The sequence below is a fragment of the Lactuca serriola genome, chromosome 8 (genome assembly GCF_051521515.1).
Source record: "Lactuca serriola cultivar US96UC23 chromosome 8, Lser_US96UC23_V15, whole genome shotgun sequence".
In the NCBI taxonomy this organism is placed as follows: domain Eukaryota; kingdom Viridiplantae; phylum Streptophyta; class Magnoliopsida; order Asterales; family Asteraceae; genus Lactuca; species Lactuca serriola.
This window is the reverse complement of record NC_136415.1, coordinates 27,563,105-27,577,451: the sequence shown is the minus strand read 5'-3', so window position 1 is coordinate 27,577,451 and position 14,347 is coordinate 27,563,105. Positions and strand designations below refer to the sequence as shown.

Genomic DNA, 14,347 nt, shown 5'->3' with positions numbered 1-14,347 from the left:
AATCATATTTTCATGTTAAAAAGTTCCAAAAGTCACAAAAAAAAAAAATGATTTTGTAACTTTTGAAACACTAACTTTCCTTCTATACAAAAAGTTATTTTAAAAGATCTTTTGCATTATCCAAACATCTTTTATCCATTTTTTAACTTTTTGGAAAAGTTAAAAAACAAAAATTGTTTTAAAAACAATCCCAAACACCCCTTAATTGTATCTTTTATATTAGATTTTTAAAAGCTTTTTACCTTTTAACTTTTAACAAAAGTCGGGATTTAAACAAAAACTTTCATTTGAAAGTATAAGTTTTTTTGGTTTTAGTTTAAATACAAAATTTCAAATCTAAAATTATTTTATTTGTATTTATGTAAAAGCTATTGAGTTTTCTTAATCAATTTCAAAATTAACCTTAAAAATATATTTATTTATTTTAATTAGTTATGCTTTTACATTTCAAAATTTTTCATTATTTTTATCAAAACGCTCGTATAATAAATCTCGTATAATAAATAAAAGTAAATGAAACATATACTTTTTTAACTATTAGTTAGGTTTGTGAAATACATCTAAACAATCACTTATTGAGATAATAAAATATTATGATTGAAAATTTTATTAAATATCTTATAATAATTATTAAAAAGTTTATTAATAAATATACATACAATCCTATATACACGTACATGTAGCGTATACTTTAATGTATATATACGGTCACAGGAAGAAAAAAGAGAGAGGGAGCGGTGGAGTAGATGTGCGAGTGGGACCCACGCATGAGGTAATAAAAGACAGGAGTTGGAGAAAAATGGTGGGTCATTAGTAATAAAAGCCAGCTATCAATGAAGGAAGAGCTTCACCTACCATTAACACTCACACACACTTCCCTCCCTTTTTAGGGTTTCTCTCTCCCCTTTCAAATTCTTCATTCATCCTTCTCATTGATTGAGATTGAATTGGAGTATTGTTATGTAGGTTTTTGAATTTCGAAATATAAAGCATTTTGTCGTTTCCTTTGGGAATTTTACCTTCGTCTTCGAAATTTTCGCCCCTCGGGAATTTTTGGGAGTTCCTGCTTCAGCTACTTTGTTATCCTGCAGCTTTTAGGAGGGAATTAGGGTTTTCAGCTTCAGGTTTGCCTACGTTTTTCTCTCGCTTTGTAAACAAATAATGCTGTATGACTAGTTTAACGATTGTTTTAGAGGTTTTCGACATCTTCGTTTCGCATTTGCTTCGAATTTGGTAGCGTGGTGGAAGATATGAGGTGTATTTTCATGTTTTGTTGGATTTCTGAAACAAATGGAACCGGTTGAATTATAAGCTCTGTTCATATTTGCTATCTTCTCCATTTCCAGCTAATTTGCAAATTTGAAATCAGTTTTACGAATTTCGATATCGATTTTCCGTTTTTGTTATGCGCATTTGCTTGGTTCCCGTCAAGTCGATAGCATTTCGCTATATTTTGTTTTTGGAGAAATGGATTTGAAATTTATGCAATTTTGCTAGTGTTCGGTTCATTTCTAGTTGTTAGAACTCTGTTTCTCTTCCTAAATTGTACTTTCAACATCTTATTTTCGTTTTGGTCCAGTTTTCTGAACTTGAATTTCACTTTTGCAGGTAGTTCTGTTCTAAACTTCAAAGCTTAGCGGTGCCTCTCTGCCATTAATATCCAAGGTCTGCTTCTTCTGCAATTACTCTGCTTTCCTATAATTAATAAGGGGAATACTGGTTTGATGTACTATACAATGGTGCTAAATTTAGCATAATTCTGAAAAGGACAGCCATCCATCGTTGGAGTTTTCCTGATTATGGAGAAAACATAAGCACCTACAGCTGGATTCGGGGAAAATTCTCACGAGATTTTGTTTTATTCTTATCCCCAAAAAAACTAAATGCTAACGTGCTACACTGAAAGCCTATGTGAACTGTCTCACATCACCATTGTCAATATGTCATCCATCGGTGCTCCCCTGCAGACTCACATTACATAGAAATTACTCTTATTATATCTACTTTTTTTTTTCTTGCTATATTACTTAACAATATTTTTTGTGCATTTTCATTCAGCTAGTAGAAAAGAAAATGTCAGGCGAGAATTTCATGGACGAGATGGAAGAGATTGATTGTGGGAGCTTCTTTGATCACATTGACGATTTAATCGAATTCCCTCCCGTCAACGACACCTCTCTCAATTCCCTCGACTGTAACGAGTTTCCCAACATTTGGACCAACAACTCCGACGACTTGCAGGTCTCCGATCCCATCTTCTGCGGCAGCAATAGTGATAGCGCCTCCGCACTGTCGGCAGAGCTTGCTGTTCCGGTGAGTAAATAACCAACCAACCAACCGCCATCACTTCACATTCTTCCCTTCTTCTATCATTCTAAAAATATGGTCACCGGTCACCCACCGGAACCTGACGTCACCACTGTCGGTTCTGCACTTCTGGTGACCAGCTAAGCACACGGTTTATTAAAAATGGTGTGTTTAATGATGATTATGCACAAGCACAAGCACACCTGCACATGCTTAGTGCTTAATTCTTTTGTTTATTGAGATCGAAGTTACTTTTTGGGGTAAAGTTTCATACTTTCATCAATAACAGCTGATGATGAAGATTGATTGTTTTTTAACTTTATTTTTTTTTTACGAATAGATTTTACGTTGGCATGTGGAATTTTAAATTTGAGATAGAGGGAGCCTATCACATAAAAGCATCTTTCTTGACTTTTGATCTTCTTTCTGAATCTAAAAGCTATAATCTTTTTTATATTTAAAACAAAATGCGAGTTTTAATTTTGAGTTATTAGAGGAAGTCCAATGAACGAAAACTGTTTAAAAAGTGGATTGTTATGTTTTACTTTTGTGGGCCCATCAATAATTTTAATTATAGATTATTTAAAAAGCAAGGGTTATATTTCAAATTTGGTCAGATTTACACGTAAAAGGAGTAAAGTATACTTAATTTGGGATGAAGGAATGAAACAGTGTTCTTGAAGAAAAGTTAATTAATTGTTTTGACTAAAATTATTATGGTGCTCCATTATTATCATTATGTCATTGAACTTACATCTTTATTTATTATTATTATTTTGACAGTATGAAGATATTGTCCAGCTGGAATGGCTTTCAAATTTCGTGGAAGATTCCTTTTCTGGTGGTGGATTGACTATTCCGGTGGCGGCACACCACCAATTCCAGACCACCAGTCCTGTCTCAGTCCTTGAGAGCAGCAGCAGCAGCAGCAGCTCCAGCTCCTCCACCTCTGGCGGCGGCAACATGATTCCGTTCAGCCCAATTCAACGTGGGCCTCAACGGGCCCGAACCAAACGTCCCCGGCCCACAACTTTTAACCCTCGTGCCATGATTGAACTCCTCTCTCCTCTTCTTCTTCTTGCTCCTGTTTCTTCTGAATCTGAAAACATTTTTGTGTCTGATCAGAAGAAGAAAAAGAAGGTGAAAAGGTCCAAGATCCAAGCGGGCCCACCAACCGAAAACCAAAACCAAATTCAGTCGGGTCAGGGAGTGAGAAAGTGCTTGCATTGTGAAATTACGAAAACGCCCCAGTGGCGGGCGGGCCCAATGGGCCCGAAGACACTGTGTAATGCGTGCGGTGTTCGGTACAAGTCAGGGCGGCTGTTCCCGGAGTACCGCCCGGCAGCTAGTCCGACTTTTGTTCCGACACTGCACTCGAACTCCCACAAGAAGGTGGTGGAGATGAGAGTCAAAGGCGGGCCAAATGATGTGAGGGAGTCGGAAGAACCAATACCAGTATCATCAGTATCAGTACCAGTAGCAGAGCCGAAGCTAATTGGATATATGATGCCTCAAGCAGATTAGATTTAAAGTTAAAGAAGGGGTTTGGAGGTTATATTTGTTATTTGAGTTTTTTTAGTATGATTTGTTTTGTTGATTGTACAGGTGTTGAAGGGTTATATTTAGGTGGTAGAGAAAGTAGAGGGGGTTTGAGTATAAGATTAAGGAGTAGGGGTTTAGGGGGAGGGAGATGGAGATGGAGTTATATTTTAATTTGTTTGTTATATTGGTGTTTTTGCAGTTGATAATAGTCCTAAGATGAGATGAGATGAGATTAGGTTCAAGGATTTTGTGATGTTTTCTTCCAATTATTTCTATCTTTTTGAAGCAAAATTTTGTCTTTTTTTTTTTTTTGCTTTGTTGTGTTGTTTGTACTTTCTTTTTCTTGGTAAAAGTTGATTAAAACATTCCAATTTTCTTATGTGAATGGATAACCTTTAACGGATAGCAAGAAAATGTTGCTAAGAATCTTAATCTCCTCTCAAGTCTAAAAAGAAATGGCATGGAGGAGGTCAATTGTCAACCATTAGCAGTGTTTCGGGGGTTTGAGATTTTGAAAGATATTTATATGATTATTCATTTACTCATCCCTTTGTGTTGTGGGAGGATCTCAAGTATAAATATGTACATTTGTGAGCATACATACATGTGCATTGTCATTTTGATATTTAGCCTTAATTGTAATCAAAATTGAAAATTTGGATAATTGTGATAATTACCATTTTTGTTGGGAAGTAAGTTAAGTGAGAGTTAGCCATTGGGGTAAGACTCAATCATATACTATCCAAATGTAGTTATGCCTTATAGAAGACAATAATTTCGGCTCAACGATAATCTGTACATAACACTTTTTTATTTTTACTTTTTATATAGTTATACAACAATCGTCTAAAACATTAATCACTAAATATTATGTTCAAATCACTGTACTTAATATAAACATATCTGAAGATTTACTCGGCCCATGTGGCCCTCTACATAAATCCCTCACCCATGGGCCATGCCTATTACTTGGTCTATATCAACCATTCTCACCTATGGGCCTTGCCTATTACTTGATCTATATCAATCGTTCTCACCCATGGGCCTTGAATATTACTTGGTCTATATAAATCGTTAAAATGCCATCAGTTTATATTAAGTTTTAACAATATAATTATACATCTTTATTTTTTATAATTTTCAAATGTTTTTACATACTTAACCCTATTTTATTAAATCAAACATATTGCAAATGTTTGGAGTTTTATATATGTACTTTTGAGGGACATATGTTTAACGGACAACAATATGGATTTTTTATTTCATTTTGGGCCTTTATAGATAAATCAATATACGTAGTTTTAAATTTTAATGTAGTCAAACAATTTAACCGAATAAATCCTACAAAATATTCAAAACGCTTTAACCGGAAAATCAAATTATTTAAAACTAAGGTAAACTACCGGAAAATCAAATTATTGAAAAGCAAAGTATAATTTAATTTTCACAATGCGTTATTTTTTGTTACAATTTAATCGCAAAGATTTTTAGTTTATGCAATTTTGATAATTTGACCCGTCAACACAGTTACCCGATAACGTGGCATGTTGACGTGTAAGTTTTTGACGATGTGACATGCTGACATGACATTATTTAGTTATGTGACCTTGACGTGGTATGGTGATACATAAAAATTGGAAAAAAAAAATGGCACAAAAGACATTAAGTTTCTATTTTTTCAAGACAAAATTACAAAAATGGTACATGCGGTTTGTCAATTTCTTTGGGAAGGTCCAAAAAAAAGTTTATTAGCAAAGAAGGTCCCTATTTGATTATTGTGGTTTTGGTCCATACCTCGTTAAGTATAACAACATTACTGTTAACTTTAGACAAATGATAGATTTATCCTTGGAACCATTTCTACAGTTTTATCTTTTTACGAAACTATAAGGACCAATTATGCGATTTCTCTTTTCCATTTTATTGAATTATTGTATATTAATTCATTTAATTACTTTTTTTAAACTTTTTTTATTTAATTATTTTTATTGGATTATCATATCTTAATAAATATTATTTTTAATATATTATATTTATATATTAATAAATATTATTTTTAACATATAATATTTATTTATTAGTAAATGTAACTTTATTGGATTATTAATTTCATTTAATTAATTTTGTATGTTTTTTATTGCGTTAATTATTTTTATTGGATTATTAATTTAAATTTATTATTTTTATTTATAATAAATACTACATCCGTCCCAAATTAATAGTCCAATTTTGACTTGTGAAGTTTTTTTTCTTCAACTTTGATCTTAAATATTTTTATTTTTGATAGATAATACTTGATATGCAAAATATATAAATGTATTGTATTTTAAATGTTTTTTTCATTGTTATAAGTTTTATCAAGTAATATATAACACAAATAAAAATATTTAAGCTCAAAGTTAAAGAAAAAAGACTTCAAAAGTCAAAAGTAAACTATTAATTTTGGGACGGAGGGAGTAATATTTTTTAATTGTTTTTATTTTCTTTTAATTTTTCTTTCTTTATTGTTTTAAATAAAAATACCAAACACTCCTAGTCAGCTCCTTCCTTCATTGCTTTTTACCACTTTATGTCGTCATATCATCTTGTTGGAAATCATCGATCATATACTACAATCGGCCATTCTGGATGAAAAACTACACCGGTCAACTATTTACATAATGTGTATAAACCCTAGAAAGCATACAACCTCCAGTCTACCATTCATTAGAGATACCGTCATCGATGACGAAAATGTTAGATCGATGATTTTCAAACCATCATAGCCACTACATGTGGTGGCAAAGTTGTAGAACTCCTTATTCGGTATTCGTTCGTCCGGCCGCCGAGTAGCGAATACTTGAATTTGATAATTCATGTAGAAATATTTTTAGGGGAATTATATATGTCAAAATCATAAGTTAAAATCACAAGTTTATTAAAATATATAACAAATTTAGATACATGTGAATACACAAAAACTAAAATACACATGATGATCCCACTTCGTGAATAATTATTGAAATTATATATATATATATATATATATATATATATATATATATATATATATATATATAATTAAAAAATAGTAGTTATTATAAAAGAAAATAATAAATTTAAATTAACAATCCAATAAAAAGAATTAACGCAATAAAAAAATTGAAAAAAATTAATCAAAGGAAATTAATAATCCAATAAAGTAACACTGACTACTAGATAAACATTATATGTTAAAAATAATATTTGTTAATATATAATAATCCAATAAAAAAGAATTAATGCAATAAAGAAGAAATTAAAAAAAACTAATTAAAAAAACTAATAATCAAAAGTAATATTTATTAATATATAAATATAATATATTAAAAATAGTATTTATTAATATATAATAATCCAATAAAAAGAATTAAAGCAATAAAAAAATTAATTAAATGAAATTAATAATCCAATAAAGTAACACTTACTAATAGATAAATATTATATGTTAAAAATAATATTTATTAATATATAATAATCCTATAAAAAGAACTAATGCAATAAAGAAGAAATTCAAAAAAATTAATTAAAAAAATTAATAATAAAAAAGTAATATTTATTAATATATAAATATAATATAATAAAAATAACTTTTATTAATATATAAAAATCCGACAAAACTGTCAAATTGGTCCTTGTGGTATTCAAAAATCTTTGGATAGGGTCCAAAAAGTTTTTAACTTGCATGGATGGTCCAAAATCAAGAATTTCCTGTAATTTTAGTCCAAAAAATATTGAAAAGACTATTTTGCCCTTCTCATTTTTTTTTTATTTTATATTTGTTTTAATACCTTATTAATTAAAAAATAAATAAAAGAAAAATAAAAAATATATTTTGGGTCCACCCCACCAGCAGGTTCTCTCTCTCTCTCTCATCCTTTCTTCTTTCACACATAAACAAATACCGATCCACCATCGTCGGCCACCACTCTTAGCCACCACCACCACCATTTATTCTATCTTTACCTCTCTCTTATCTCTCATACATACACACAAAGAAAACAAAAATACAAAAAACACTTTTAAATCTAGAAATAACATCAACCCACATTCAGTAGTAAAACTTTGGATCTGAAGGTGTGATATGTCACCGATGGAGCTCGACGATTCTCAGGAGGTTGGAGATACATCGACCATCCATCTTCCCTCTTTGTTGCCTCCGTCATCGCTTGAAACTCTAAACGGAAACGGATCTGAAACCCTTATTTGCAAAGCCATCAGTGAGCTGGAACATCTCCGGAGAAGGAGAAAGACGGGCGGATCAACCATCGTCTTCGTCGAGTTGTAGATCGGAGAGACAGTTGTTTTGGAAACGGCCAACGAGTGGGTTTCTTCTCGGCGGCTCATGGGCCTTCTGAGGCGTTGAGGTGGTGGTTGTATGTTCTTGAGTGAGTGATGTAGTGATGTTTGACATATTTGGGGTTGATTTACTCTGGTGAAGAGAGGGAGATGATGAGGATGTTTCTGGTAAGGGTTGTGGTGGATGACGGTGACTGGCGGTGGAGTTTATCGGTGAAACCGGTGTTGTTGGGTGGACTGGCGGTGGAGTTTATCGGTGAAACCGATGGTGGATGAGTGTGTTCATCATGGATTGTGTTTGTATATGGAGTGTGTGTGTGGGTTCTTTCTGGAGAGAGAGAGAGAGAGAGAGAGAGAGAGAGAGAGTAGGGGTGGGAGTGGGCCCAGTTCTTTCATTTTTAATTTTTAATAAATAAATTATTAAAGAAAATTTAAAAAATACAAAAAATGAAATAAAAAGGGCAAAACAGTCTTTTCAAGTCCTTCATGGACCAAAACCAAAGGAAATTCTTGATTTTGGATCTTCCATGTAAGTTGAAAACTTTTTAGACCCTATCCAAAGTTTTTTGAATACCACAGGGACCAATTTTATAGTTTTGTCTAAAAATCCAATAAAAAATAAACAAAGTTGCAAAAATGGTCCCTTGGGTATGCATTTTTTTGGGGTTTTAGTCCAAACCATTACTTTTTTGGTTTCGTGGTCCTTTTGGGCTATTTTCATTGCAAAATTGGTCCCCAATAAAGTTGAAAAGACTACTTTGCCCTTTTAATTTGTTTTTTCTATTTACTTAAATATTCTTTTTCTTTTATTTAATTATAAATGTTAAACAAATCAAGAATGGGACCCACCTGCCCTCTCTCTCTCTCTCTCCCCCATTTCTTACGGTTCTTTCTTTCTTTCTTCTTGATTTCCGGCAAGACCACCCACCGGAAACGGTGTTTACCGGCCACCAAGGAAGACAAACAACTCCCATCATCCTCTTCCTTTTTTCTATCGACAATTACCACCCAAACACCCTCATCTTCTGTTGCCAATTCTTGATTGCCCTCTCCCTCTTTTTTCTTCAACTCACCAAAAAAATAAAACAAAAGAAGGGCGTTATTGCCTCCATTCCTGCCACCTGCGATGGTAGGTATGTTAAGGGGGAAAGGAACCCGTTTTTACGGCGATGCTCTTGGCTTGACTTCGTCGCCAACAACCACAAATCGAGGTGAAGGTAAGCAGCAAAGAGTAGCACAGAAAAATGGCAGACGGGGTTGTGCACGTCGACGAGGGTCAGTAGTCGGTGTCTCCGACAAGCAAAGAGAGCAAGGATCTTCGGGGGTGTTTCGTTGTGGAGTCGATGAGCAAATGGTGGAGGGGATAGTTGCTCTTCGGCGAGCCCTCGTGGGTTCCTTTCTTGTCGTCAACAGTAAAGAAAACGAAGGAACAAAGCAGCAATAGCAGCGCCGAATAGGGGGTGTTTGGATGTTGTTGTTCGACAGGAAAGAACGAGGGAGGACGAGAGTCGATTTTCCGGTGGTGAATCACGAAGGAAACGGAGTCTGCTTTGGCGGCTTCCCTTGGCTTCTTTCCTCCTGTCACCGACAGTTAAACACGAAGGGGCATGGGTATTTGGGTGATGTTTTTCGAAAATTGCAGAGGTGTTTGGCAGCTGGGATTGAAGAAGGAGAAAGGAAGGGTTTGTTGCCCATGGTGGTGGCCGAAAAACGCATCACCTCCGGTGGAGTTTCTTGGCAGGGAAACGGAGAGAGAGAGAGGGGGGGGGAGAGAGAGAGAGAGAGAGAGAGAGAGAGAGAGAGAGAATGGGGTGTGGGTCCCATTCTTGATTTGTTTAAAATTTATAATTAAATAAAAGAAAAATAATATTTAAGTAAATAGAAAAACAAATTAAAAGGGCAAAGTAGTCTTTTCAACTTGGGTTTAGTTCATTTTTGGTCACCTAACTTTTGGTTTTGTGCTCATTTGGTCACTTAACTATTTTTAAGTTTTAAAAGGTCATTAAACTTGTGACTTTGTGTTCATTTAGTCACTTAACTTTTGGTTTGATTACATTTAGTCACCTAACTTTTAAAATTGTGCTCATTTAGTCACTAAACTTTTAAATTTTTTTAAAATTTTAGTGACTAAATGAGCACAGTTTTAAAAGTTTGGTGACTAAATGTGACCAAAACAAAAGTTAAGTGACTAAATGAGCACAAAGCCAAAAGTTTGATGACCTTTAAAAACTTAAAAAGAGTTAAGTGACCAAATGAGCATAAAACCAAAAGTTAATTGACCAAAAATGACCTAAACCTTTTCAAATTTATCGGGGACCAATTCTGCAATGAAAGTAGCCCAAAAGGACCACGAAACCAAAAAAGTCATGGTTTGGACTAAAACTCCAAAAAAATACATACCATAAGGACCATTTTTGCAATTTTGTCTAAAAATAATACAATAAGAAAAATGTTAAAAAAATAATTAAAAGAATTAATATACATAATTCAATAAAATATAAAAGAAAAGTTGCATAATTGGTCATCGTAGTTTGGTAAAAAGATAACACTGTTGAAAAGGTCCCATGGGTAAATCCATCATTTGCCAAAAGTTAATAGCCATGCTGTTAAACTTAACGAGGTAGGGACCAAAACCATAAAAAAATCACCAAATAGAGACATTTTTTGCTAATAAACTTTTTTTTTGGACTTTACCCAAAGAAATTGACAAACCACAGAGACCATTTTTGTCATTTTGTCTTTTTTCAATTATAACACTAAGCTTTCTAATTTTGTTCAATGTTAACAATTTTTCATTTAAAATCATATATATATATATATATATATATATATATATATATATATATATATATATATATATATATATATATATATATATATATATATATATATATATATATATATATATATTGTGACATCCCCAAAATCTCGGCCAGAAAAGACCGATTTCATTTATGCTTTTTAAACATTTTCAGAGTAAATCCTTTTAGTTTTAAAAGAGATGCGGAATTTGTTCCCAAAAACAAAACATGATAAAATAGATATTTATCAAAACATTTCATAAAGAAATATGATTTCATTTCATAATCAAAAGTCGGGATGTCATGTTCCGATACATATCATAAAGCATAAACGATAACATTACAAGTCGTTCAACAAATATATACATATACGGACTTGTAAACAAAAACAACTTGATGATTCGCCCATCTTAAGCTCTTGCGCCACTTCCTGTAATACAAATAAACTGAGTGGGTCAGGCTTGGGAGCCTGGTGAGCATATAGGGTTTCAACCCACAATAATTATATTTAATGTCAACAATCCACAATAAACCCGATTACCCATTCCCGTTATCCTCACTTTACGTCCCTAAAATAACTTCTATTATAAGGAACCTAATTCAGGATTTTCATCGGGACGGACATTACTGCAGAGGGGCTTCCTCAACAATAAGTGTCCTAAAGGCAACCATGTGGGGGATAGAGTACACCGGTGAACACGTCGTTCACAACACCTACAGGTAATGAGTCTGCTAGTGTTCCACAGGACAATCTAGAATAGTCCGTGGTCGTCATCCATACTCTGCTGAATGACTAGAATAACACCAATAACACCGAGGCCTCTCATCTGTTTATTTCACACCAATTATCTACCCATGTTCTACCCAACATATTAGTAGATAAAAATATACATTTTTATACATTGTTTAAAAACCTGTATAGCATGCCTTAATCAATACATATTCCACATAACAGATGAGGCATACACACATAACACGTATTTCATAGAGAATATATCATGTAACGACCCAATTTTCACGTCCAAAAATTTCGTTTTAAAACATTACTTTAGAAAACATTAATAATTAAAACATTGTTTGATCAAACCATGACACAACGTAAACCATGTCTAAAAGCCAAATCATACAACCAATCAAAATATCAGAGTATAAATCCCAGAGAATCTCGTAAATGCGGAAACCAGAGAGTGTGTGTGTGACATGCTGCTACTGCGCCAACTCCTTTCCCCTAGCTGAGGAGGTACCTGAAACCAAAACTGAAAACTGTAAGCACAAAGCTTAGTGAGTTCCCCCACCGTACCACATACCATATAATCTCATAACATACATATATTCTCAGGCATATCTGGGTGCCCGACCTACCCCTTCGGCCCTCTCGACCGGACATTGCCTAGCATATCTGGGTGCTGGCCTCCCCTTCGGTCCTCTTGACCGGATACTGCCTAGCATATCTGGGTGCTGGCCTCCCCTTCGGTCCTCTCGACCGGATACTTCCTAGCATTTCTGGGTGCTGGCCTCCCTTTCGGTCCTCTCGACCGGATACTGCCTAGCATATCTAGGTGCTGGCCTCCCCTTCGGTCCTACCGACCAGATACCTCGGGGACTATCTCCCCTACTGTCACTAGCACATAACATCATATCATACTAGCACATAACATAACACAGGTAGTAGTAATTCCTAGATTAATATCACAGAGACAAACATCTACATATAACTCCTACTGGTGGGTCGGCATTGTGGCCGTAGACCCACCGCTACTGGAAGGTAACTCACCTCGAAGTAGTTGCTGATCTGATCGGGAACTGACTGTCTACTGTTGTTGCTGCTGCTCCGGAAATCCTCCGGCTGCAATTCCCACAACATACTCAATCAAACACTGCTAACTGTCCTTTGGGTAAAATGACCATTTTACCCCTGATCATGTCATCAAACAAAGTCAGAGTCAACTTTCAGTTGACCCGACTCACCGAGTTGGCTTTCCAACTCGCCGAGTCCCTACCCAAACGATTGCCCTGAATCCCATTCCAACTCGTCGAGTTAGGCGACGACTCGACGAGTTCACCTTCTAAACTGATATTCAAGTCCTTCATCCTACTCGCCGAGTTGTATGAACAACTCGTCGAGTTCATCTTCATCCGACGAACACTTATGCTAAGACTCGACGAGTTGTATGAACAACTCGCCGAGTCCATCTTCATCCGAAGAACACTTATGCTGCGACCGCCGAGTTGTATGAACAACTCGCCGAGTCTGTTCTTGATCTAAGGAGATTGCCTTAAACTCGCCGAGTCAGGGCATTGACTCGCCGAGTACCTCCATAGATGAGTTCAGCTTCCGACTCACTGAGTCACACCCCGTGACTCACTGCTCACTCGACACTACGAAAAGTGGAAAAACTCGGAGACTCGCGAACAGACTCATCGAGTCACATGAACGACTCGCCGAGTCGTTGCCATGCACCCACTAAATACACAGATTTGCTTGATTCCAGTCCATGCCATTCACAGATCTGGACTTCTAGGACACGAATCACACGTAAAGTTTCCAACTTTACGTGTACATATTCACCAATATGGATTTTAGGGCTCAAAATGCCTCAAAAGGGTAGATCTAGGGTGGACAAGCAACATGGGACCATAAAGCTAACAGATCTGAGCTCCTGGAGCTCAATCTTGCCTAGATCTAGAGGCCAATCAACTTATTACAAACCCTCAGGCATGCACAATCTTGGAAATGGCTCAAAAAGGACTTTAATGGAGCTATAAGGGACAATAAGCTTAAAAACAGAGGGGAAACGAGCTATACCTTAGGGGAAACGTTGGAATGACACAGAGATGCTTGGCCTCCTTCTCCTCTTCTTGATTCCCTCTTCTTTTTCCTCAAAAACTTCAAGAACACCACAAAAACACTTCAAACTTCACAAGGAAGCAAGGCTAGAGAGAGATACAGGGTTCTGAGGGTGAATGGGGGCGAGGTTGGGGCGGATATGTTGTTTAAATAGGGTGCAAACCCCTGAAATTTAGGGTTTCAACCAACAGCTGTGACTCGCCGAGTCGACAACTTAAACGTGTCCCGGGTCCCGCATCTACTCGGCGAGTCGGACCTGTGACTCGTCGAGTCCAAGGCTAAAAGAAGAGAAATACTCAAATAAGATTTACGTACCAGGAACCAGGTGCTACATATCAGATCTATGAGATATAAGAGAGTGAATATACATTCACACATATAACCACAAAATATTTACACATAGCACGTATTTTATATTAAATACTTCATAATATTGCGTTGGAATGAAAATAACTACACACTCACTTGATCAGAAGATGATCCGACAGCACTACGGCTTATAGAAGTAGTATAATTCGATAGATCTGGAAGA

The 14,347-nt window shown here is 35.2% G+C and overlaps 1 protein-coding gene across 1 annotated transcript; it reads left to right on the top strand.

Annotated features, from left to right (window-relative positions):
• Positions 1 to 810: 810 nt before the first annotated feature.
• BME3 (Plant-specific GATA-type zinc finger transcription factor family protein) lies at positions 811 to 4,140 on the top strand. The gene is made up of 4 exons (XM_079015357.1): positions 811 to 1,124; positions 1,609 to 1,665; positions 2,059 to 2,313; positions 3,091 to 4,140. Exons 3-4 carry the CDS (start codon positions 2,074 to 2,076, stop codon positions 3,829 to 3,831), a joined length of 981 nt encoding a protein of 326 aa, XP_078871483.1. The 5' UTR covers positions 811 to 1,124; positions 1,609 to 1,665; positions 2,059 to 2,073; the 3' UTR covers positions 3,832 to 4,140.
• Positions 4,141 to 14,347: the final 10,207 nt, after the last annotated feature.

Bases quoted from the DNA above. Each gene is read 5' to 3' on its own strand.
- BME3 (XM_079015357.1), top strand. From the start codon at position 2,074: ATGTCAGGCGAGAATTTCATGGACGAGATGGAAGAGATTGATTGTGGG. The intron at 2,314-3,090 runs GTGAGTAAATAA...TTATTTTGACAG, and splicing joins CGGCAGAGCTTGCTGTTCCG to TATGAAGATATTGTCCAGCT.